The sequence below is a fragment of the Engystomops pustulosus genome, chromosome 1 (genome assembly GCF_040894005.1).
Source record: "Engystomops pustulosus chromosome 1, aEngPut4.maternal, whole genome shotgun sequence".
Classification (NCBI taxonomy): domain Eukaryota; kingdom Metazoa; phylum Chordata; class Amphibia; order Anura; family Leptodactylidae; genus Engystomops; species Engystomops pustulosus.
In genome coordinates this window covers 4,988,754-5,012,596 of record NC_092411.1, presented here as the reverse complement: position 1 = coordinate 5,012,596, position 23,843 = coordinate 4,988,754, and the positions used below count along the sequence as shown (strand labels likewise).

The window sequence follows — 23,843 nt, the reverse complement described above, 5'->3', positions numbered from 1 at the left end:
GGGGCGTGACGAGACACAGGGGGCTGGGGGGGGAGGGGGCGATGGCGAGACACAGGGGGCTGGGGGGAGGGGGCAATGCGAGACACAGGGGGCTGGGACGATGAGACACAGGGGGCTGGGGGGAGGGAGCGATGGCGAGACACAGGGGGCTGGAGAGAGGGGGCGATGGCGAGACACAGGGGGCTGGGGTGGAGGAAGAAGGGGGCGTGACGAGACACAGGGGGCTGGGGGGGGGCGATGACGAGACACTCGGGGCTGGGGGAGGGGACGTAAAGTTGGGGCGTCGCCTCTTTGATAAACAAAACAGAGTGCAAAGTTCATGCAGAGGTCAGCACTAAAACATTAAGAGACTTACAAGAAAGAACTGCAGACGATGCTCAGGTTTTATTAAAATAAAAAATAAACTGATGTCATGAGAGTGACGACGACGACGAACAGAACTGCATGGAATCCACCATTCTTTAATATAAACATTCGACTTCCAAATTATTATTATTATTATTATTATTTTTTTAGTTGATGAAAGATGAATAATAAAAAATAAAAACTTTTAGGGGGGGGGGGGGTGTGTGAAACGCAACCAAATGACGCAGAATCTTAGCGATTCATCCGTTTCCGTCAGTAACACTTTATCAGACTTAAATAGGGGGGGGGGGGGCTTATCAGCAATTATTTTTTTCCCTCTTTTAAAAATGGCACTTTTTTTTTTTTCTTACAAACCAATGAGCTTAAAACAAAAAAAAAAAAATATAGAATATATTATATATGTTTTGCACAGATGCAGGTGGTAATTTGAATGCCCCCTTAAAAAAAAAAAAAAAAAAAAGGGAAGAAACAAAAACAAACAAAAAAAAAAACGACTGCAAAATGCAGAAAACCACATTTAGGCTCTATTACATTTACAAATACATACATAAATATATTACATACACCAGCAAACCAAAAATAAAGCGGGTAAGTGGCGCACTACAGACGTGTTCGCGGAGCGCTCCCGCCGCACAGGTTCTTTTGGCTGATCACAGTTGTCTTTTTCTGTAAAGTTTTCCGATTCATGGTGGGTGGGGGGGTCCAGGAATGCGCAGCAGCTCCTCTTCCTCCGGGCTGCGGGGAGACGCGTCAGTTTGTCCAGTACGGGGAACTGGTGTAGGCCGTCTTGTTTGCCTGAGTCTTCTGCTGCATGGAGTTTGGTTGGCTGCGCTGACCGGATCCACCCTAACAAGAAAAAAAACCACAATATTTAAGCGACAGATCCGTGCACAACAACGAAATGAGAGAACCCGGATTTAAGACGATCAGACGACACTAAACGTCCGGGTCTCCAGGAGGAATCTGCAGCTGGTTTGATGCCTTTGCCCCTCGGAGAAACATTTCCCCTCCTGATCTCCATCTAAGCCGCTCCCCGAGCCAAACCTGTTCCAGGACTGTACAGACCCGGAGCACCGACACAGAACCAGAACAATGATGGACCTGCAGGTCCGCTCAGATTGACCTTAGTCCCAGTCACCAGCTATGTCCGATGCTTTGGATATATACAATTGCGGGCACCCTATAAAATGCAGTCACATTGCCAATGCATGCGCTCCCCGACTTCCAGAACGACCTTCTCTGCCCCTGTGACCTCTGGTGAAGCTCCCCGGATGCCCGACTTTAGGGCTCATGCACACGTCCAGGTTTTCCCCTTTCAGTATTGGACGGTCCTGTATTTACGGACCACAAGACACTGGTATACAGCCGTATGTGATCTGTATCCACAAATACGGCTCTGATGCTCTGCTAATCCCTGCAGACTATGAACCTCCTACCTGCAGGGAACCATCTACAAATACGGGTCACAAATGACTCACAACTTGTGTCCCATAATCTTTAAACGTTTCCATAGACTTCTAAGGGGCTGAACAGATACGGAAACGAATAGGACAGGCCTATATTTTGCACGGACAGTACTATACAGTCTATGGGGCTATATATGCGGCTTACACGCAGACCAGACACCAGGACCTGTGCATGAGGCCGGGCTGCAATCATCAGCTGTCAGACGTCTCTAATGAAGCACAAAATTTAAAAAAAAAAAATCCAATTGTCACAGGGACAATTTTTTATTTTTTTGTTCGGAGTTACAATGATAAAGTACTCCTGTTCCTACTTACATACAAATGTAAAGGGTTGTTCCCATTTCAGCAAATTAATGTTATTGTTTGTATTACAAAAAGTTATACAACTTTCCAATACACTTTCTGTATCCATTTCTAACGCTTTCTAGACCTCTGCTTGCTGTCATTCTTTAGAAAGCTTCTATATGTTTACTTTCAGTGGACATGGACCATGGTCACACAGGTGTACAACTCGTTATATCCCCCGTCATGTGATGTCACACAGGTGCACGACTCCGTATATCCCCCGTCATGTGATGTCACACAGGTGCACGACTCCGTATATCCCCCGTCATGTGATGTCACACAGGTGCACGACTCCGTATATCCCCCGTCACGTGATGTCACACAGGTGCACGGCTCGTTATATCCCTGGTCATGTGATGTCACACAGGTGCGCGACTCGTTATATCCCTGGTCATGTGATGTCACACAGGTGCGCGACTCGTTATATCCCCCGTCATGTGATGCCATACAGGTGCACGACTCGTTATATCCCCCGTCATGTGATGTCACACAGGTGCACGGCTCGTTATATCCCCCGTCATGTGATGTCACACAGGTGCACGACTCGTTATATCCCCCGTCATGTGATGTCACACAGGTGCACGGCTCGTTATATCCCCCGTCACGTGATGTCACACAGGTGCACGACTCGTTATATCCCCCGTCACGTGATGTCACACAGGTGCACGGCTCGTTATATCCCCCGTCATGTGATGTCACACAGGTGCACGACTCGTTATATCCCCCGTCATGTGATGTCACACAGGTGCACGACTCGTTATATCCCCGTCATGTGATGTCACACAGGTGCACGGCTCGTTATATCCCCCGTCACGTGATGTCACACAGGTGCACGACTCGTTATATCCCCCGTCACGTGATGTCACACAGGTGCACGACTCGTTATATCCCTGGTCATGTGATGTCACACAGGTGCACGACTCGTTAGATCCCTGGTCATGTGATGTCACACAGGTGCGCGACTCGTTATATCCCCCGTCATGTGATGTCACACAGGTGCACGGCTCGTTATATCCCCCGTCATGTGATGTCACACAGGTGCACGACTCGTTATATCCCCCGTCATGTGATGTCACACAGGTGCACGACTCGTTATATCCCCGTCATGTGATGTCACACAGGTGCACGGCTCGTTATATCCCCCGTCACGTGATGTCACACAGGTGCACGACTCGTTATATCCCCCGTCACGTGATGTCACACAGGTGCACGGCTCGTTATATCCCTGGTCATGTGATGTCACACAGGTGCACGACTCGTTGTATCCCCCGTCATGTGATGTCACACAGGTGCATGGCTCGTTATATCCCCCGTCATGTGATGTCACACAGGTGCACGGCTCGTTATATCCCCCGTCACGTGATGTCACACAGGTGCACGGCTCGTTATATCCCTGGTCATGTGATGTCACACAGGTGCATGGCTCATTATATCCCTGGTCATGTGATGTCACACAGGTGCACGGCTCATTATAAAACACAGCTCTGATTACCATCTGTGATACAACAAGCTGTGCGCCTGTGTGACATCACATGACGGGGGATAAAACGAGCCGTGCACCTGTGTGACCATGGTCAGATTTCTGTCTACTGATAGTAAACATAGAAGCTTTCTACAGAATGACAGCAAGCAGAGATCCAGAAACAAGCAAGGAATTGATACAGAAAGTATATTGGAAAATTGTAGAACTTTTGATCATAAAAACAATTAACATTAATTTACTGAAATGGGAAATCCCTTTAAGAACAAACCTAAAGAACCCACCCTGTACGTCACCAGGGGGCGGTGTGTAACCTAAATTGGTATATTCTTCAGCACATAGAGGTCAGCAGCGTGACAATGAGCGGCGCCGCTTTCTCATCGGGTTCTCGCAGGACGCTATAGGCCCTGGTGGGAGACGGCTCACCTGTCCATCCTGCTGCAGGTGGTGATGGAGCAGCTGGGAGTGAGGCTGTTGATGAGCAGGTAGGATATGCAGGAAAGGAGCTGGAGCATAACCTGCAGCCGCCCCCGGGTTCAGGGGCCCAGTTGATCCAAGAGCAGAAGGGAGACTGAATGGAGGTGGCGTGGCCGCGTGGAATCCTTGCTTGTCAAACGTCTGCTGGACACAACGGAGAATACGTTACACTTACTCAACAACAAACTTTACGGAAATCACTAGTCAAGTTATATATAAGGCGTAACACCGGGACTATGGGAGCTGCACTCCTCATTTTCCAGCATCTCTCACCTATGTAATGTGAGAACTAACTGCTGTGACTTACTGCTTCCCCCTCCCTCTCCATAGACTTCAGCTGACACCTCATTGAGCTTCTATCAGAGGGAATTCAGCAGCATATTAGAAGGGAATAAGAGAGGGGGGGATGACAAGAGCCGAAGCCGAAACTCTTTGCTCTCAATTCAATTATTCATGTGCAAAGTTTGCTGGGTCGCTACGGAGCGGTTCAGTTGTGACTAACCGGCAGTTGCAGTCAATTGGTCTTCACTCACCTGAGTCTTGTTATAGACGGAGCCGCTGATATCGGGCACCCCGGTGTTACTGGAGCTCACAGACACACCTGCAGAGGGTGGGTGCAAAAAAACTGTTTTAATGTCTCACAGTTTCAGGTATCCGGTACATGGTAAGGGGAGCTCTGCCGTATAACTGTACCCAATAATGTGATTGTTCATACCATACTATGTCATGGACTAGATGTGCAAATACCTGAGGCTGCAGGACTAGGTAGAGCAGAGGGCGTCATATTGAGCTTCAGCTAAAACTAAGCCCCACAACCAAACACTGCGCCCAGTGCTGCAGACTCAACCATTGCCGCTCACAGATCCTGCCCCTCTCCCAAAGCCTTAATATGTGTCTATAACATGACTAACCTTTGCCAGGACCGGTCCCCGCTGACTTGCTTTGTGCTTGCCCCGATCCACTGTAAGCTCCTTTGCTGTAATCTGCGGCCGTTGTTCCCTGGGCCAGGTCATCATAACCTGCAGGAAAATGGACTAATCACATACACATGATGTGGAGGGCTCAGTAAGAACCACAAGCCAAGGTCGGATGACCGATAGATGGTTACCTGCACTGTAGCTGTGCTGTCCGTACCCTCCGGCCTGTTGGAAAGGCGTAGACGCCGTGTTCAGATTCACCCCGTGCTGCTTGGCTGATGCAGGAGGTACCTAAAGGCAAAAATACACAAACCTATAACATTGGTTCCTTTACCCATAACGCACTGTCCTTGCCTGTTCACAAAACCCATACTTACAAACATGGTGGGTCCGTACTGGAAAGCGCTTGGCACTCCAGGTACTCCGGCATAATACGGTAATCCTGTGTAACTGTAGCCAGGCGGGAGCGCGGGGTTCAGGAATGGCTGCTGAGCCGTGTGGTGCGTCTGCGCCTGATTCTGCTGAGGTTGGGCTAACGTTGTGGCGGGAGCTGGAGAAGCCGAGTCGGCGCGGCCAAACTTTGCTACATCACCTGCGACGAAAAAACAGAACATAATGGCGTCAGGTGAAGCGGCGAATGATAAGTGTGTGAGGAGGGCTAATTATGTAGTAATTGAGGCTGTGCAGCATTGTGACCAGGAAGAAGGTTAATCCCTTATCTGCGAGGATGACTTAGGACGACCCAACATACAAACTGTGGCTAAAACTTACCACAGCCGTGCATTCCACGAGAGAACGCACAGGTGAGGGGGGTTTTAGGTCATGTAGATGCTGCACAGCGAACCAAAGAAGTGTAGAAAGCTAAATGATATCATATTACCTATGGGCAGGCATCAAGAGGGGGGTCTACCATGACCTAGATGGTACTAACACATAACCTACGTCTCTTCCCTACATCCCATACAGTGATAAATGACAGCATACCCGAGCATACAACTTACCTGAGTATGGGTTGCTTGCTAGTCCTCCGTCTCTACCAGTAAGGGTTGCTGGGGCAGGGAATGTGATTCCGTAGTAGTCCTATGGAAAGTAAAATACATATGTTAATATATATTAAGAATATTTAACCCCTTAACGCTGAAGCCACTTTTCACCTTCCTGACACGGCCCATTTTTTCAAATCTGCCCTGTGTCACTACAAGTGGCTATAACTTCGGAACGCTTTACCATATCCAAGGGATTTTAAAATTGTTTTCTCGTGACACATTGTACTTCAGGTTATTTGAAAAATTTTGGCGGTATGTTTTGCATTTATTTATGAGAAAATCAGATATTTGGGGGAGAAATCTCCGATCGCGGGTGTTAGAGGCAGGTGTCGGCTATAATATATAGCCGACACCCGCAGCTTCTGGCACCGGCTCCGTTCAGGAGCCGGCGCCAGAAGCATGACGCAATAGTACTGCATTTTGCGGGAACGCACCTCCCGCGATGCAGTACTATTACGTCAAATGTCGGGAAGGGGTTAAAGGCCTAGCGGAACCTTGTATGACGAGTCACTTGGTCTGCGAGAGCATCTTACGTGTTACAAGTTGTAACCTGGTTAACAACCAAAAAAAAAAATCAAGCATTACCTGACCCTCCCTCTATTTTACTGTATCCCCCGCTCCCATTTAAGAGGTAGAAGAAATGATCTAGATATGCCTAAATATTTATGAATCATCTGCGTTTCAATTATTTCCTATGGAAAAACCTGCTTTGATATATGAGAAATTTGGATTACAACCCAGGACACAATATGCCCAATATAACAATATAATTCCACTGTATATTCACTCTATATGTTCTGCTGGAGCAAACAGATAACATACTGCACGGTGGCATAAAACACGACACTCAGGACAAGTCTTAAGGATCAATATTATCCAACAGGAGACACGGACAACACTAGGGGGCAGCGCACCACTCACCATCGGCAATCTGGATTGGAGCATTTGGAGATCATCGTATCCATAGATCTGCTTAAAAGTAACAAGACAAGGATTATAACCAGGAGACATATTACGCAAGTAGCTTGAAACAAATTATCCATTTATGCTCATATTTACCCCAAATAATCAGGCCTAGTACTAATTCATTCAGACAGTTGTATAAAACACACACACACACACACACACAATATGCAAACCACAACCACAAGACACGACCCGACTACACAGATCACAAGGGTAAACTAATCCAAGTCTGGGCTTACTGGGTATGCAGGCAGGAGACCTCCGGGTCCTACTATGTACTGATTGTGTAATAACGGGGGGACACCCTGCGGCAGGTTGGGGGGCGCTTTTCCTGAAGAAAAAAAGAAAAAGGGAAAAAAATGTGACTTTATAATTCAATATCTGACCGATAATCTGTATTTAATGGAAACGTTACACAATCAGCCCCTGGATGAAATAAGCTCATTTACCACTACTGGTGACACGTGCACACTCAGCCAGCCGAGCCAAGGGTGCATGTGCTCTGATCAGGAAACAGGTCTGCAATCCACACAAGTATCTGGACTACTGTGAATAACTCAATCCTGAGACAATGAACAGGAAGACGCGGACCTTAGACAGGTCTGCGTTATTAATAAGCTACTCTAAGCAATATAACACGTATAACATGGGAACAGCGATCAGCGTGCTCCTGGCTATAACCCCTTACCTGAAGAGACGAGCGGAGCGGTTCTGGTGCTGGGGGCCGGCACGCTGACGCTGGGGACGCTCAGGCCCAGGCTGTTGGTAGTGTTCATGCTGCTGCTCAGGCTGACTACAGAAGAGGTGGTGCTGGTCGCCGATGTGGGGGCTGTAGAGAAGGTTGTGCTGGGCTGGAGGGACACCGTGTTCTCCACACTCGTGTGCTACACATGGAAAATATAATACAAATCATTCATATCACAACAATGGGGGGCGCTCCATGTGCTTAGGGGCTTCTACCAGTAGGATCCATGTGTGAACTCATGTTTGCCCCGGACTAGCAGAGGGGCCCAAGTGGCTGCACCCCGCAACCCTATATTTACCCTGTGGATGAATGCAGCTCATATGAGCCAAATATAACCCCTTCCTCCCAGGGCCCTTTTTTTTTTTGGCGTCATTATTTATTTGCTCTCCTTATTTATAATTGGTTTTATACCTTGATCGGTCTGGACTTTTGGGATGTGGCAATATCTAACATGTTTGATTTTTTGGGAGTCCATTTTTAAATTGGTTCTGGTGAAAGAGGGCGATTTGATTTGTTTTTACTATTTCAGCCCCTTGTTTTCAGGATATTTTAACCCTGTCTGATGACAAGCCCTGGAGTCTGCTATTAGCCTGAAGTCCATATAAGACGCCAGATAGTTGTCGTACGCATCACTCCACATCGGTATGTTGGGTGCACAAGTGAGTTACCAAACCGTTTCAATAGCCAATATCAAGAAACCTGGCGCTCATTAATGAAGTCAATTGTAGATTCCCTTTCATTAGGCAGAAATTATTGCAATACAAAACAACATTTACAACGTTTTGGCCTGTTAGATCAGACCAGTCATGTGCTTGTTCATCAACGGTGATAGACATGGCCTTACGCATACCTCCCTGCTCATCCTATCTACACGTGCATTTAGCAATCCATGCCTGATGCACGTTATTTGGATTGCAATACTTTCTGCCTAATAATAAAAAAAAAAAAAAAAAGAATCTACAATTCGCATCATTAACGAAAGGCAAGTGTCTTGATATCCGCTATTGAAACGGTTTGGTAACATCTTTGGACTGTCATGGGGACAGATCGCTGCTCCCCGATGAGGTCACGGGAGGCATTTAAAGGGTTAACAGCCACCACTGGAGCCAGTTACAACATGCAGCAAACACCCCTGCTATATGGAGAGGGTTCACCCCTTGCCGCCCATCCATGTACTGTTACAGAGGTTTGTGGCTCGGGTTAAATAATTTACCCCGTGGATGAGTGATAAACGCAGCTCACGAGACAAGACATTTAATACCAGACAGAACAAATAAGAATAAAAACTTACCGAGTGGGAAACCGCTGAGGACAATACAGACGCTGCAGGAAGGCTGTTCTGGTGCCCGGACAAAGTGCTAGGAGGGAGGACAAGTACAGACACCACATTAGACTGACAGATCCCCGCGGTGACAAGTCGCATTAGTGACCAGACAGACTCAGTAAGAACGATCTCCACGAAATATCAGATATGTGCTTGTTACCATCACGGTCTGCCGCTTGTGCTGTAGGACGCGCTTGGTGGTTGCATACCTGTTGAGTTGGGATAAGGAGCTGCTCGAGAGGTCGCTGGGCTGCGGTAAGCTGGAGAGCGACACAGCGGACGTGTGCTGCTGAGACGCTGCTGGAAGGAGAGACGAGGCGGTGGAGGCCGGACTGGACAGGGACCCCACCGAGGACAGGTTCTGAGAGGTCTCAGGCTTCACAGATGGTACAGAGGAAGTTGCTGTAACAAAACAAACATGAGGACAATGTAAATCACTGACTGTGTTACAGACACAAAAAGCCTCCCATACTGATAAAACTATATGATTCCCCTAATAAAATATACAAGAGAGGCCACAACGCAAAGCAGAGAGACAACCATATGTTTATGGATGGGTACATGAGAGTGACCCCTTCATTGGAATCATCGCTTCTTCAGAGGTTAATGAGATTTTTGATCTTTCTACATCATAGAAGACTGTAAGGAGGGATAGCTGCAGGCTAAAGTATATGACCATCCAACAGAGGATGGGGTACAAAGGAGATGCTAAGGGACTGCACATCCGGGCGTGATCCTATAGCTTTCCTCTTTGCGTTTTGCACAGGAGTTACTTTTGCTGATCAGAAAGTCTCAGAATTTCCACCAACAAAGGGAAGAAAAAAAAAAAATAGAAGGTCTTCGCAGCTGATCTTGTATAAACATGTTCTGAATACTCTTACATGGCCGGCGTCCCTGCATCCACCGCAATAGCAGATAAAGCGCTCACGTGACCGTGATATGGACTCGTGCCAGGCGTCTGCTATAGCAACCGCTCCGCGTGTGTAAACATGATACTGATATGACGACGGGGGAGAAGGGAGCAGAGACATAATGCAAAGCAGACGCTATATACTAAAGACATGCACTGGCTGGGGATGGGTTTCCTGCTCAGCCCATTTGACTTTCCTCTACATTTGTCTATGCAGATGTACAAGGGTCCATCATCTCCGGCCTGTAACAAGCCCTGATCATGGAGTAATCGCTAGCAGCCATTGGTGGTAATGTCTGAAGCGACTGATGAACAGTCACATGTTGTGTCCATAGTCTATTGCCCTTATTGATGTCCCTTGCAATCTTTAGAACGGAGTAGATCCAAATTTCTATAGCCAAGCACCTTTTTTTTTGTGTAGTGTAAGTTCAACCCTCTGCTATATCAATAGTGATTCTTGTGATCAGTGGGGGGTCCCAGCGGTCAGAGCCCACAGATCAGGTTGTATATAAGCACTTCGCTCACATACAGATCAGCCTGCAGCACCACCTCCCCTCAGCCATAGCTTGGAGAGTACAGAGTAACATCTAGTGCTTTCAGTCTGTAATACTATGAATTCTGAAACCGCTTCAACTACAGGATGATAAATCATCAGAACAAACAAAGCCAGAAAACAAATAAGCAAAAGATTTAGGACTTGTTCCATTGATGCCTGGGGCTGGTTCATGGTTTATGCATTAAGGGGACACTGCGTAACAAGGTCTCCAGATATAACAAACACTTGCTTATAGTCTCAGTTCTGGAACCAGGACAGAGTATCGGGGCGAAGCGAATTAGACATGAAGAGCTTGGCAGTGGGTGCGATGCCATGTGCCAGCTGTGTGCCCAATATGATTACAACAGCGAGAGGGTTTGCTGAGGATTAAGAGATGATGACGTCAATCTGGGACCAGCACAAGACTCGGCAAGTTGTTCTCGGCAAGTATTCCGAATAGTCCACTAGTGCCCTGGCAGCTGGGGCTCACTGCGAGGCCAGTGTCCTGCATCAGTACCAAAAGCCAAACTGGACCCTGGAACAAAACGTTCAAGTCTTTCCATCATCATCAACGCTCCTGGTTTGGACTTACAAATACTGATGCAAAACACTAACCCGGATACTGGCGTTGGCTCAAGCTTCATATTAGCCATAAGGGGGGAGCAAACGGGAACCTGCTAAAGGTTTATAGAAGTATTTTGTAGAAGGGCACTTACTGTTCAAAGAAACTTGTGCCCGGATTCCATTGTGTCCGTTCTGGAAGAGAGAAAGAACAATACACTCAATATAAAAAAAGGCCAAAAGCAAAATCTGCAAGAATCATAAAGTGATTTTATAGACGAGATTATCTATGACCTGGAAGTGGAGCTTCAGTGCCCCGATACACACAGCAGCCAGTAATCTGCCTCCAGTCCCCAGTGCCTGGGAGTCCCCATTACCGATGGTCATTAGTATCAAAACCCCTTTAATTGTGGTGTGTGGGGGATGAGCAGATGAATCAGGGTTTGTCAAATACTACAAAACTTGTAATACCAGACATGGAGATGACACAATCTTAGAAATCTGCCATGTTTTATGAATACTAAGGAACCCCTTAAAGGGAACCCAGCACTTATACTTCCCTAGCAGAACTTCAGTGTTATGCGGGGCTATGCACACACATACCACTCAGACTTTTGTTATTATTGACCACCTTCTCCTTCCATGAAATAGTTTTTTAGAAATATGCAAATTGGGCTGAAGTGCTTTGGCAGGGCACCTCAGAGCTCCAGTTCCACTTCTTGCTGTTCCTGTGAGTGACGCAGCTGAAGGGGGGAGGATTTTAGTAGGTGTTTGGCGGTGTAAGTTTAAACGGGGAACCTTCTGATTGCTCTGAGACACTTTGCTAACACCCCCAAAGCAACTCAGAATAATTTTCAAATTTCTAAAGTGAACTTTTGTTAAGAATGGAGGATCTGAAAAAGAAAAGGCATGGGTGGCATAGCTGTAAGGGAACCTGTCAGAAGAAACTGACCTAATAAACCACTACCAGTATGTCATCAAGCAGCTGAACACCTTTAGTTCAAGTCTATTGGATGGCTCAGCACGGTGACATTGTCTAGTAAATCAACTTTAAATTGACATGTAATTTGGTTACATCTCACTTGAAAGTTGATTTCCTGAGTGATGTCGCCACACTGGATCATGAAACAAGCCACAATCTGGAAGGTGTTAATCTGCTTCACAACATACTGGTAATGGTTAATTAGGTCAATTTCTCTTGACAGGTTCCCTTTAAGTAACACAGACCGTTCAGGTAGGTCATTTGTGGCCATGTTTTCCCTTTAAGTAGAATGGGAGCCATGCACCGGGGTCATGCCACCTAGAAGCAGATAGAATTGGCAACAATAAATTGTTGTATGAATTGTATTTTAAGAGGAGGCAAAAACAAAATGAGGAATCTGTTAATGTGACTTAAGGTTTGTACAAAGATACACATACAGACCCAGTAAAAGATAGAGGTGATAGATGGGTGCTTCTAGTACAAGTTTTGTGCCTGGTCCTTAGTCATGTGCAGTGCCATGAGCAGACGGCTCTGTGCACTCTCTAAGTGACCCTGCGGTGTTATTCCAGCTCAATCTCATTTGATATAAGCTGCAGTAGAACACCAGGACCATAGAGTCAACTCTTCTATGATCAGCTGATCAGTTCAAGTCTGGGTGTCAGGCTGACCCTGATCTGGGTGTCGTCATGACCTATGCCTTGGTCCTAGGGATTGTGTGTTGCAAGGTTTAACAGAGAATCTCCCGAAATATATAAAGTGCAGAATTATTAAGCAGCTTACAGTGACGGGCACCACCTCAGAGGCCGACATGGAGCTTTGGTATCCTATTCTGTTGTGCACAGACGTCTGGTCGTAAGAAGAGGAGGAAGAGGAGGAGATGGTGACTGGACTGGTGCTCTGCGTAGAGTTGCTGTGGCTGGAAGTGGTGATTACTGGCGAGGTGTAGCTCGGCTCCTGCACAGAACTTGATATTGGCAGAGAGGGATTCATAGAGTCACTAGAAAGTGTGAAAGGAAATGTTAAAGAGTAATACAAACAGTGACTATATGCAGTAGCAGAGTGATCCTTCAATACAAGAGCATTAGCCTTAGTACACAGTCTTGTTTATCAGGCACCTCAGGATCCTAAACTATCATACGTGACAGTAAAAATGAGGATATTAACACATCACTCTGCCTCAGGGCAAATTATATTGTGGAAACCTCAGCAGAAGTTTCCAGGATTCTCTCAGTGTAAGGGTTCATGTACACGTGGTATGCCCGCCGTGCAGGCTTATCACTGTGTGCTGGAGAGGAGGTGACCCCCAACTCCCTCCATAAAGAACAGCGGTGCAAGGCCGCACACTTGGGAAAGGAATGAGCACGCCAACGCCGTGGCACTATACCGCCGCTGAGCCGCCATCTGTGGGGACGTATATGCGGCCGCAAATACGCCCCCCCCCCCCAGACGGCCGTGTGAATGAACCCCAAGACAAACATGTTCATCTCTGGGAACATGTTGGTCCGATCCCACAGACTGAACAGAACGGGAGTCCTTCCATCATACAGTAAGATAAAGGTAACGACTCCCTTTCTGCAATTCGGCCGACAGACGTGGAATCCTTGCTTTGTATTTCTGTACGACGGAAGGACCCCCCTCCAGTGCAATCTGTGGTATCAGACAGATCCACATACAGGTCCGTTTTCAATGACTGAACACATTTGTGTGCAGCCGGCCTAGGACTTCGTAAAACACCTACTTTGTAGCTATAAGCCTGCAAGCTTTCTATTACCCATGTAACACAAGGTGATAAAGAGACCATCTCCCCCATTCAGGCTGTGAAAACAGAGGACCCTCGTTCACCAGCAACTACATTCATTTCTATGCAAGCAAGTCGCACAGTGAATAGGATTTCTGGTATCAGCCCTCTATGGGTCTTTTGGATCGTCCTACTCACTGTAGAGCAGCTCATGGGGTCTTGTGGTTTCCCATTCTGAAGATCGCTCAGGGTCCCAGCATTCAGACCCCAAGAATTCAGATAAAAGGTCGCCTATAAGAGCCCCGTTTAAGTTTTGATAAAGCCGTAGACTCCTTCCTCACCTTATGCTCTTTGAAAACAGGTTGCTTGCCGTCTGACTTGCATTATCAGGACTTGTGTTAGAGCCAAACTCGGGCAATGAGGGCTCCGATCCGAACTCCAGGGCACCAAACTGAACATTTAATCCCGTGACGTCGGCTGATCCTGGCATCTCCACTGCAGACGAGGGAATCTGAGGGGAAAAGACGCACGTTAATCCCGAGGGCAACAGAGGGTCAGCAGAATGTGTAGACTGAGCCAAGAAATGCAGGAATCAAGATCAGCAGCTCATAGTAGATCTCCTCCTAAAATATAAACTCTCTGCCATTTTATTTCACAGCAGACAAAAAAATACCTGATCACATGCCCAAAACCTACAAGCTACAGCCAAAGCACAAACCCGATGACAACCTCCTAGGACACCCACTTTACTCATGATGGGGCCACAGATTACAGCAGCGACCAGATCTTCAGTCTGGGGTGACCTCTTTACCTCCTACACCTTATATATGTGTAGGATGTGTAGGAGGTAAAGATGAGCAGGATGGAGCCACTCACCCAGGCTGATCCAGCACCACCTCCCAATTGAAGGGGCAATGTAGAACTGATCACCTGTTCTAAGGGATGGATGATACATCACGGGCCTATGAAGCAGAGCTTGCTGGAGCACCACTTCAGACATTTAAAGTGGTTACACCCTTTCCTAAAAAAGGTTAAAAGGCATGTCAGCGATTAGGTTTGGACCTTATTTAAAGGGAATCTCCCACCAAAATCCATCCTGATAAACCAGGGACATTACTCATAGATTCGGACACCGTGACTGCGGCATCTTCTTATATTTGTTATCCATGGCCTCCTTCCTTCTAATATCAGCTTTTATAATTATGCCAATGAGTTAGTGGCTTTTACTAGGGCCTGTACTTGCTACAGCTTCACAAGCTGTTATACTTATCCGTCCAATGTGGGAGAGGGAAGGGGGAGACAGTGTAACAGCCTGTGCAGCTACAGCACAGGTGGGTGTTACCAGAGCCTTTCCAGCTCTTAAGCATAATTATAAAAGTTGATTTCAGAAGGAAGAACGCCATGGAAAACAAACATAAGAAGATTCCCACAGTCCAGGTGCCTGGACCTATGGGTAAGTGTGTTTGGATTATCAGGATGGATTTTGATGGTAGATTTCCTTTAAAACCGCAGAGCATCCCTATAAAGATCACGTTCCTTCCACCTTATCTCACTGCCCATTAAATACTACAGCTCCCCAATGGAGCGCCCATCAAACCGGAAGCCGAGACAATAAAACGTGGTCCACACTGAGGGACAAAAGGTATACCCCAAAGGCTATAACACACCATGTTAAAAGCCACAAAGTACATAACATAGGATATTACGATAGGATGTAGCCAACCAGATCACTCAGAATTGTTGCTTTCCACACACTGAATTCAGATATGTGCTTGGTAAGATAAACCATCATTGTGATCCGATTAGAACAGAACCATATAATATCGGAGGCTGACCTGGAGGTACCATTAAATTAAAATGAAAGGAAAAAAATAAAATCCATAAACCATGCACTGACCAATGAAGTGTAGCTTGTAGAATAAAAAGGACTGCTCTTCAGGATGCTGACCTTTGAAGTGGGGGGTATCCTCCGTTTTGGGGGCTTTATGTGTTTCTGCTGTTGGGTCTGTTGTACGGACATGGCCTGGGAGTCCAGGGACAGGTTTGGGAGCTGCATCATTTTGCTGACGTTGGTGGAGCTGTCCACTGGAGACGTCTCCCGCAGCTTGACCTGTGAGGAGAAGGTCTCCAGACCAGGAGGGGGCGCCGTGACCGGCTGTATCTGATGCTGCTGCCGCTGTGCGAGCTGACTCAGCACGGGCGAGGGCTCCGGCTGCGATTTAAAGTCTAGACAAAAAAAAGAAGAAGAAGAGTTTTAATGAGGAAACCACAATTACTGATGCATTGTATTTAAAGTGCTCTGCAGCCCATAAAGCAACATGTCTGGGTGCAGCGGAGCTGACGAACAGAGGACACAGAAGCCAAAGTTCACGTCAGCTCATCTCTAGTCATAAGCTCCATCACTGCTCAGATGACTGATGTGGCTGCGGCCCCTCCGGAGACACTTCCGCTCTACATCCAGTAACACAATGCACATAAGGGAAAGTGCTCCATCATATTAACTTATGGCTGTGAATGGATGACGCATGCCTATGGTGATTTGCTCATTCTTCCTTCTGGTCTTACAGGACCTGGGGCTGCAACCAGTTGGGAAGTGAATGCGTTTTTAACCATAAGCCGCCACTTGCCAAATTTTTGAAAGCAAATTTTTAAAAAGGAAATCTACCATCAAAATCCATCCTGATAAACCAGGGACATTACTCATAGGTCCAGGCCCCGTAAATGTGGTAATCTGCTTATATTTGTTACCCATTGCCTGCTTCGTTCTAATTTCAACTTTTATAATTATGATAAGGAGGCAGATGGAATCCTGGGGGTGTTACCAGATGCCTGCCATGCTGCAGCTTCATAGGCTGTTACACTGTGGAGCAGCACTTCCCCCTCCCACTGTGTGAGATTACAGCAGGCAGAGGGAGGGGGAATTGGGGGAACAGTCTGTGAAGCTACAGTCATGGAGTGGCTCTGGTAACCCTTCTGGCTCATTATCATAATAAAAGTTAATTTTAGAAGGAAGTAGGCCATGGATAACAAATGTAAGAAGATATCACAGTCCCAATGCCTGGATCTATGATTTATGTCCTTGGTTTATTAGGCTTGATTGGGATGGCAGATTTCGTTGTGAAATGACCCAAACAGAAGAAATCCAGTCTTCTGTAAGGATCAACTTTCCAAAAATCAGATGCAACTTTAGCTACTGCCAAGTAGAAGAAAAACAGATTCAAAGTGCAAGAGGTTATCTCTGGGCCTCCTGTATATCACATGTATTGTAGCGGATGAACACGGCAAAAAGGTTTAATGTAAAAAAAGAAATAGCCAGGGGTTCGGGGTCCTTGTGTCCGCTGTCCATCAATAAGACTTAGAACGTCCCTATAATAACATGCAGTCCATCGGATCACTCAGAATTGTTGCTCTCCACACAATGAGGTCAGATATGTGCTTGGAAAGTAAAACATCATTGTGACCCGATTAGAACACAACATCAAATGATTAAACTTGATGGGCAAGCTGCGCTGACAAGAACATGGATTATGGGCGAGAATTACGTCTGGAGACTCCAGAACATGACTACGAGTTTTGTGCTTTTATCATAGTCCGGCTGCAGGTAATGACAGAAGATTGGGCCAAGATGATCCAACATGATGTCCACCTTACTCATTATTAGTGTTCTGCAAACAGACATCCATTACTTGCATAGATAGACCTCTCCATGTCCTGGACAGATCAACAAAACTCTCCAACTGGGACTAGTAGCCATACTGGAAAGGAAAGGGGTCGTCTAATCATTTCTATACAGTTTGTGATAACGTCACGAGGTCTAAAGTGCAAGAAAGCTGCAGGGTGCTGAAACCTCAAGAGTAATAAAGTGACTACAAAGTTGTTCTTACCGAATTGAGAGAGGACTGATGGCTGCGGCACAGGCTTTATGTCCCATGTGGAAGAGGGGGTTGTGGTACTGCCGCTCTGCTGAGAGTTGGGGGTTGTAAATTGACCTAGACCGGGGTTCTTCAGCTGCTCCAGTATCTGAGACCCAGCAGAATTTGTCAGCTTTGAAGATCCAATCTCACCAAACCCAGATCCAAGGACAGAGGACTACAATAAGGTAAGAATAAGTTACACATACAGGTAATGAGTCAAGTTGCGGCGGGCGCCTACGAGGGAAAGCGGCGAGCGCCAAAGAGGGAAAGCGGCGAGCGCCAAAGAGGGAAAGCGGCGAGCGCCAAAGAGGGAAAGCGGCGAGCGCCAAAGAGGGAAAGCGGCGAGCGCCAAAGAGGGAAAGCGGCGAGCGCCAAAGAGGGAAAGCGGCGAGCGCCAAAGAGGGAAAGCGGCGAGCGCCAAAGAGGGAAGCAGGAGTGCTTAAGTGGAAAGTGACGTACCAGACTTGGTGGAGTGAAGCTGTTGATGGCATTGGAACTGCTGGGCGCAGGTGTAATTTGGGTGCTGTGCTGAGAATTTGTGAACACCAGCGCCTGCCCGAAATTCTGCTGCTGAGAGGACTCAAACCCGGCAGAACCAGGCTCATTGTTCTGCTGCGGTTTCTGGAGCAGGGCTACTAGATCGATGCTGAAAAGACAAAGTAAATCAGATCAATCTCTACAAAAAAACAACTGCAAAACAAGGATTGGCGGCTCCACCCTGCGGCGTACCTCTGCCCAGCTGTAATATGGTTTTCTGTGGGAACAGAAGATGCAGTGAAGACCTTGGTTTCTGAAAGCTGCAGGAAAGCAGAAAAGTTTAAAAAAAATTATTAAAAACACATTCAATTACAATGATATATCTACAGATTTTTTTTTATCCTGAGTTTCTCCTTTTATCATAGACCAAAGCTGCAGTAAAGGTGTTGCCCCATGGTTGAAAAACATTGCTCTTTTGTTCCAAAAATAGCACCACACTTGACCCAGGATTGTGCCGGTGTTTGCAGCTCGGCTGTATGGAAATTAATCGAGCTTGGATGCAATACCACGCACTACTCAAAGGCAGAGGAGCAGCGGTTTTGGGAATAAAGCAGCCATGGTTTTCAAAACCTGAACAATCCCTTTAATTCTGATAGCAATCAATGGAGTCTGTAAACTTCTCATACAACTTTAATTTAGCGACTCTCATGCTCGTTGCACTTCACGTTTTCCTTGCATCAGAAAACTGTATAGTGTGACTTGTGTAAAGAGGACACTTCTTGGAAAGAAAAAAATAGTGGCAGTACGTGTGTTAAGGCAAACGCGCACTTAAGGACGGGTGGTCTGTGTGCTATTGTGTCCGCTGTCCAATGTTATAAAATAAATAAGACCTAGAATGACCCTGTGATAACATGTAGCCGACCAGATCAATCAGTATTGTTGCTCTCCACACAAGCAATTCAGATATGTGCTTGGAAAGTAAAACATCATTGTGATCTGGGGATTACACTACAGCAAATAGCGAAAACCTAGAAAACCTGACAAGAGCATAGATTAGAGGCGAGATACGTCCTACTGGAGGAATCGCCAAATTTACAAGTAGTGTCCTCCCATAGAAGTCTGGTGGCAGGACATAACATAAGATGGTGGCCAGATAATCAAAAGTGCAATACAGAGCCCTTTAGAAGGTCTTCCGGTGCCAGTTGTGTGCACAGACTTCATATACAGGGAATTTCTGTTGAGATTTCAGCTCTGGAGCTTGCAGAAGTGTGAATGCAGCTGTGGACTGTACCCACAGAATGAGAATTGAACAGTCAATTACTTTAGGTACAGCTACAACCAATCTATAAGTAGCGCTACAAAACATTACAAAATAAACCCAGCCTAAGAAGCCAATGCGGGCCATGAATAAGACAAACAGCGGCAGAGGCGGGAGCACTTACATCTTCATTCCAGTCTTCGGCTGTCCACTCCTCGATAGAATTTCTCCATGCTCCTGGTAAAAAGCAATAAAAAGGAAAATCCTAAGTAACTTATGGTAAACTCCAGACATGGATTCAAGTTTCAGATTGAAGAAAACGTGTCTCTGCTTATTTGATGTCCCCAAAAGTCACAGGGTAGCAGATAAGTGTCAGAATGTTGCTGCCTCCACTCCCAGTTCTCTAATTTAAACGTGCAGCAACAAGATGTTTAAAGAAATCCCCGACATGAAACAACCCTCACCAGGCGCGGCTTCATCTCCATCAGTCTGACCGGCCTCCCACACCTCTGGTTTCACTCCAAAGCCATCGTTAGCGCTGGGCTCCGTGTAGTCTGCAGGATTGAACGTGCTGTAACGGAACAGATCACTTGTCAGTTATGTAACACTAGTAACATCAGCCAAGCAAGCCACAGGGTGCACATCGATGACCTACCCCATGCCCTGTGCGGAGAACCTTCCTGCGCCTCTACCTCGTCCGCGTCCTCCAAATCCTGCAAGTAAAATGGGATCATGTGTCTGTGCCTTCAGAAGCAATGATCAAAGATTGCAAATGAAAAACAAAAAGATGCAAAAGGAAAGGGAAAGGCCAAATACCTCTCCCGCGCCCACGTCTTCCGCGATCAGCAGGTCTGTCGCCTGGGCCGCTGTCCACTCCATTTTCTTCTGCTCTAACTGCATAAAAAAATAACACTAATTAAACCACAGATACAGATCTACCAGCAAATCCAGAATGATAGTAGCCAGCCACATACACTCTCTACCACGGCTTCCTCCCCTGCCACGTCTGTTAGATGTCCCACGGCCACGGCTCGTTTCTCGGTCTCCTCTCTTCTCCCGATTTTCTTTGTTTTCAGAGCTCTCTTTTCCAATGCTCTTCTTTTTGCCTCCAACAGTCTCCCAGGATGTCTGCAAAGAAAATTCAACACAGGTCAAAAAAAATCATCCCAGACCAAAGTGAAACCTTGTGTAGGTGCAAACCTACACCAACCTAGGTGCAGGCCACAGAAACCCAAGTATAATAATCCATAGCAGTCCTAGTATTACAAGCGTCTCACCGTATCAGAGTTTCCTTCTAGCAGTATATTGATGGCCCTGTTCACATCTCCGTTGCAGTCGTGAAGCGCCACTATACACTCGTCCTGGTTCTTTCCTGTCACTTCCATTAACTGCAGAAGCAAAGAGTTAACAACTTATACATCTGTTATTTGAAGGTCTTCTACCGCAAATAGGGAAAGAATCAGGAATTGGAAGATCTTCCATTTGAATGGAGCGTCTGTCGCGCTTGTGCAATGCTGCTCCGTGCAAATCTTACTATATCTGACAATCAATTATGATTGGGAGCCAAAAAGTTGCATATCATGGACCCGCACTTTCTTCTATGAAAGCGGCCCCCTGTGATGTTTACATGCAGGTGAGGGTCCAGACCAATATATAATCCTATAACTTTCTAGGACAGTGACTGGGAAGGTAATCTATAGGCCTGGCAGTACCAACAGTGGGCACCAATACAAGGCACCAGGTGCCGGACAGCTGCGCGTGTCTATGCTCCACTGACATACCATGCACGGCCAGTTGGTGTTGAAGAGCTGACGATCAACTCCATCACAAGTGTCAGTAAGTTGTACATCCACAGCACATGGTTTCAGACTATAAGAACCAAAATTCAGAAGGGACAACTTACGCAGCCCCCATAAATCAGGCCCTGCAGCTGTCCACCACGCAGCCGCCCAGCCTGACACATGCAAATCGCCACCTGACGCCCCAGTCCCGAGTGTTCAGCAGTAAAGCAGCCCACAAAACAAACTCTCACTTTCCTGAAATAGACCGGAGCCGCCGGTCAAACTTACTTGCTTCACTTTATCCTCAAAATCTGCGTCATTTTTGTCGTAGATCATCTGTGCAAGGCGGATTTGCTCAGCTGTTGCCTAGAAAACAATAAGACGGGTAAATGAGATTAGCGCCCCTCTCCAAGCATGGCCGACGCTCTAAATAACTCAGCTGTCACAGTGCAAAGTCAACTCACTACACGTTATAGAGCTAAAGATAGAAAACTGTACAATGTGAGGGGGCTCGGCCCCTCGGGGGTACAATCTGTGGGTGTACTATCCGTGCACAACAACAGATGATCGAGATGGAAAGTTCTGAACCGTATCGATACTAATCATATAGATTTGTGAAATATCGTCAATTCGATATCCAAAAATGTCATCAATTTTGATCTGCAAAATGCTACAAAAAACTTGGGGCAGCCATTGCCGGCGCCTCCACGTGCCGGGGGCACACTTACCTGTACCTGTTTCTGTGGTTGTGTCTGTGGAGTTGTAATCTGTGGTTTTTCCCGAGTGCCCCGGGTGCGTTCATTTCCCACCGAAGTCATCATATACAGTATATACAAAACAATGTATGTACAAAATAGAAAATCTGCAAGAGAAAGAAAAAAACATGATATTAGCCCCGAGAATCATTAACGCTAAAATCCAGACCCAAATCGTCCACACAACAATCTGTTCGTCTCAAGGTCTGCCAAACAAAATAAGTTCTCCGGACCTGTCAGTTTTGGCGTTACATCTCGTTCCTTCTATTATGTTTTGTGTTACTCCACTCTCTCCCCTTGAAATCTCGTACAGGCCATGACAAAACAAGAGTGCACTTGAGATTTGGGAGGAGGGGGGCCTTGAGATTAGGGGGTGGGGTTGGGTCCCGGCAGTCAGAACCTGAATGATCTACAAGTTATCCACTATGTATTAGTGATCGCTTCCAGTTATTGGGCACAACCATATTGGGGGCCGTGATCTGGATGTAATAATTGTGGCCAGATCACGGCCTCCACTGAGGTTAGACGCACACACGATGCACTCCACAAAATACAGAGCCCTGTATCATTGGCCGGACTTACTGTGCAGCCGCGCGGCTTCACCCTGGGTGCCTGCGGATACACAGTGCCAAAGGATTTCTACATCAAAATGCACAAAAGGCCCCAGTGTGTATAATATAAAAGGTGGCAGCACTGAATATCACGCCCTCCTATCGGCACAGAGACGAGCTTGGTATAGAAAGGAGGTATAATAGAAGTGATGGCCGTAGCACCAGTGGTGGCCACTGACTAGTTACAGAGCGCGGCACAATAAAACCAGTATGAAATCCATATAATGCAGATCACCATAGAGCAGCCACAGCGCTCATTCACCACAAGCCTACAGAGACGAGGATCCAACATCAAACCCCCCCCCCCCCCCCCGCCATTCCAATTACTAATCCCATCCAAGAAAAAAAAAAAAAAATCAGGTGAGCCGACACACTGTAACGCAAAGATCAGATTTCAGTCAACTGTTCCAGGAGTGGAAACTGTGATGGGAGGGAGATCATAGAGAGAACACAGCACTACAGAGAGCGCTGTACTCACGCCTCCATTACTCAGGGCATGTCCAGATACAACCTGGATGCCGGCCACAGTCTGACCTGGGTCAGTATCAGCGGCCACAGTCTGACCTGGGTCAGTATCAGCGGCCACAGTCTGACCTGGGTCAGTATCAGCGGCCACAGTCTGACCTGGGTCAGTATCAGCGGCCACAGTCTGACCTGGGTCAGTATCAGCGGCCATAGTCTGACCTGGGTCAGTATCAGCGGCCACAGTCTGACCTGGGTCAGTATCAGCGGCCATAGTCTGACCTGGGTCAGTATCAGCGGCCATAGTCTGACCTGGGTCAGTATCAGCGGCCATAGTCTGACCTGGGTCAGTATCAGCGGCCATAGTCTGACCTGGGTCAGTATCAGCGGCCATAGTCTGACCTGGGTCAGTATCAGCGGCCACAGTCTGACCTGGGTCAGTATCAGCGGCCACAGTCTGACCTGGGTCAGTATCAGCGGCCACAGTCTGACCTGGGTCAGTATCAGCGGCCATAGTCTGACCTGGGTCAGTATCAGCGGCCATAGTCTGACCTGGGTCAGTATCAGCGGCCATAGTCTGACCTGGGTCAGTATCAGCGGCCACAGTCTGACCTGGGTCAGTATCAGCGGCCACAGTCTGACCTGGGTCAGTATCAGCGGCCACAGTCTGACCTGGGTCAGTATCAGCGGCCATAGTCTGACCTGGGTCAGTATCAGCGGCCACAGT

General features: G+C 47.0%; 1 protein-coding gene and 3 non-coding genes across 15 annotated transcripts in view; all 4 read right to left on the bottom strand.

Annotated features, from left to right (window-relative positions):
- Positions 1-365: 365 nt before the first annotated feature.
- Positions 366-23,843, bottom strand: part of UBAP2 (ubiquitin associated protein 2) — a 34,205-nt gene continuing 10,727 nt past the window's right edge. For 3 of the 12 annotated variants that reach the window (XM_072132819.1, XM_072132818.1, XM_072132820.1), the window contains exons 2-28: positions 22,017-22,150; positions 21,577-21,654; positions 20,785-20,895; positions 20,482-20,635; positions 20,324-20,401; positions 20,163-20,220; positions 19,972-20,078; positions 19,692-19,744; positions 18,502-18,569; positions 18,232-18,418; positions 17,743-17,947; positions 15,756-16,084; positions 14,200-14,369; positions 12,901-13,117; positions 11,294-11,333; positions 9,342-9,534; positions 9,100-9,166; positions 7,752-7,947; positions 7,303-7,394; positions 7,019-7,069; positions 6,053-6,131; positions 5,429-5,643; positions 5,243-5,342; positions 5,046-5,168; positions 4,668-4,735; positions 4,084-4,275; positions 366-1,212 (exon numbers count right to left, since the gene is read on the bottom strand). In XM_072132819.1, the coding sequence (XP_071988920.1) occupies positions 1,117-1,212; positions 4,084-4,275; positions 4,668-4,735; positions 5,046-5,168; positions 5,243-5,342; positions 5,429-5,643; positions 6,053-6,131; positions 7,019-7,069; positions 7,303-7,394; positions 7,752-7,947; positions 9,100-9,166; positions 9,342-9,534; positions 11,294-11,333; positions 12,901-13,117; positions 14,200-14,369; positions 15,756-16,084; positions 17,743-17,947; positions 18,232-18,418; positions 18,502-18,569; positions 19,692-19,744; positions 19,972-20,078; positions 20,163-20,220; positions 20,324-20,401; positions 20,482-20,635; positions 20,785-20,895; positions 21,577-21,654; positions 22,017-22,109 (3,420 nt within the window). In that variant the 5' untranslated portion in view covers positions 22,110-22,150 and the 3' untranslated portion in view covers positions 366-1,116. The remainder of the gene's footprint in view (positions 1,213-4,083; positions 4,276-4,667; positions 4,736-5,045; positions 5,169-5,242; positions 5,343-5,428; positions 5,644-6,052; positions 6,132-7,018; positions 7,070-7,302; positions 7,395-7,751; positions 7,948-9,099; positions 9,167-9,341; positions 9,535-11,293; positions 11,334-12,900; positions 13,118-14,199; positions 14,370-15,755; positions 16,085-17,742; positions 17,948-18,231; positions 18,419-18,501; positions 18,570-19,691; positions 19,745-19,971; positions 20,079-20,162; positions 20,221-20,323; positions 20,402-20,481; positions 20,636-20,784; positions 20,896-21,576; positions 21,655-22,016; positions 22,151-23,843) is intronic. The other 9 variants (XM_072132825.1, XM_072132823.1, XM_072132826.1 and 6 more) reach the window with 8 other exon arrangements.
- Positions 15,579-15,662, bottom strand: LOC140088047 (small nucleolar RNA SNORD121A). Its single transcript, XR_011850055.1, has one exon. It is a non-coding gene; the product is annotated as a small nucleolar RNA SNORD121A (small nucleolar RNA).
- LOC140088036 (small nucleolar RNA SNORD121A) lies at positions 17,243-17,325 on the bottom strand. The gene has a single exon (XR_011850054.1). It is a non-coding gene; the product is annotated as a small nucleolar RNA SNORD121A (small nucleolar RNA).
- Positions 19,169-19,251, bottom strand: LOC140088058 (small nucleolar RNA SNORD121A). The gene has a single exon (XR_011850056.1). It is a non-coding gene; the product is annotated as a small nucleolar RNA SNORD121A (small nucleolar RNA).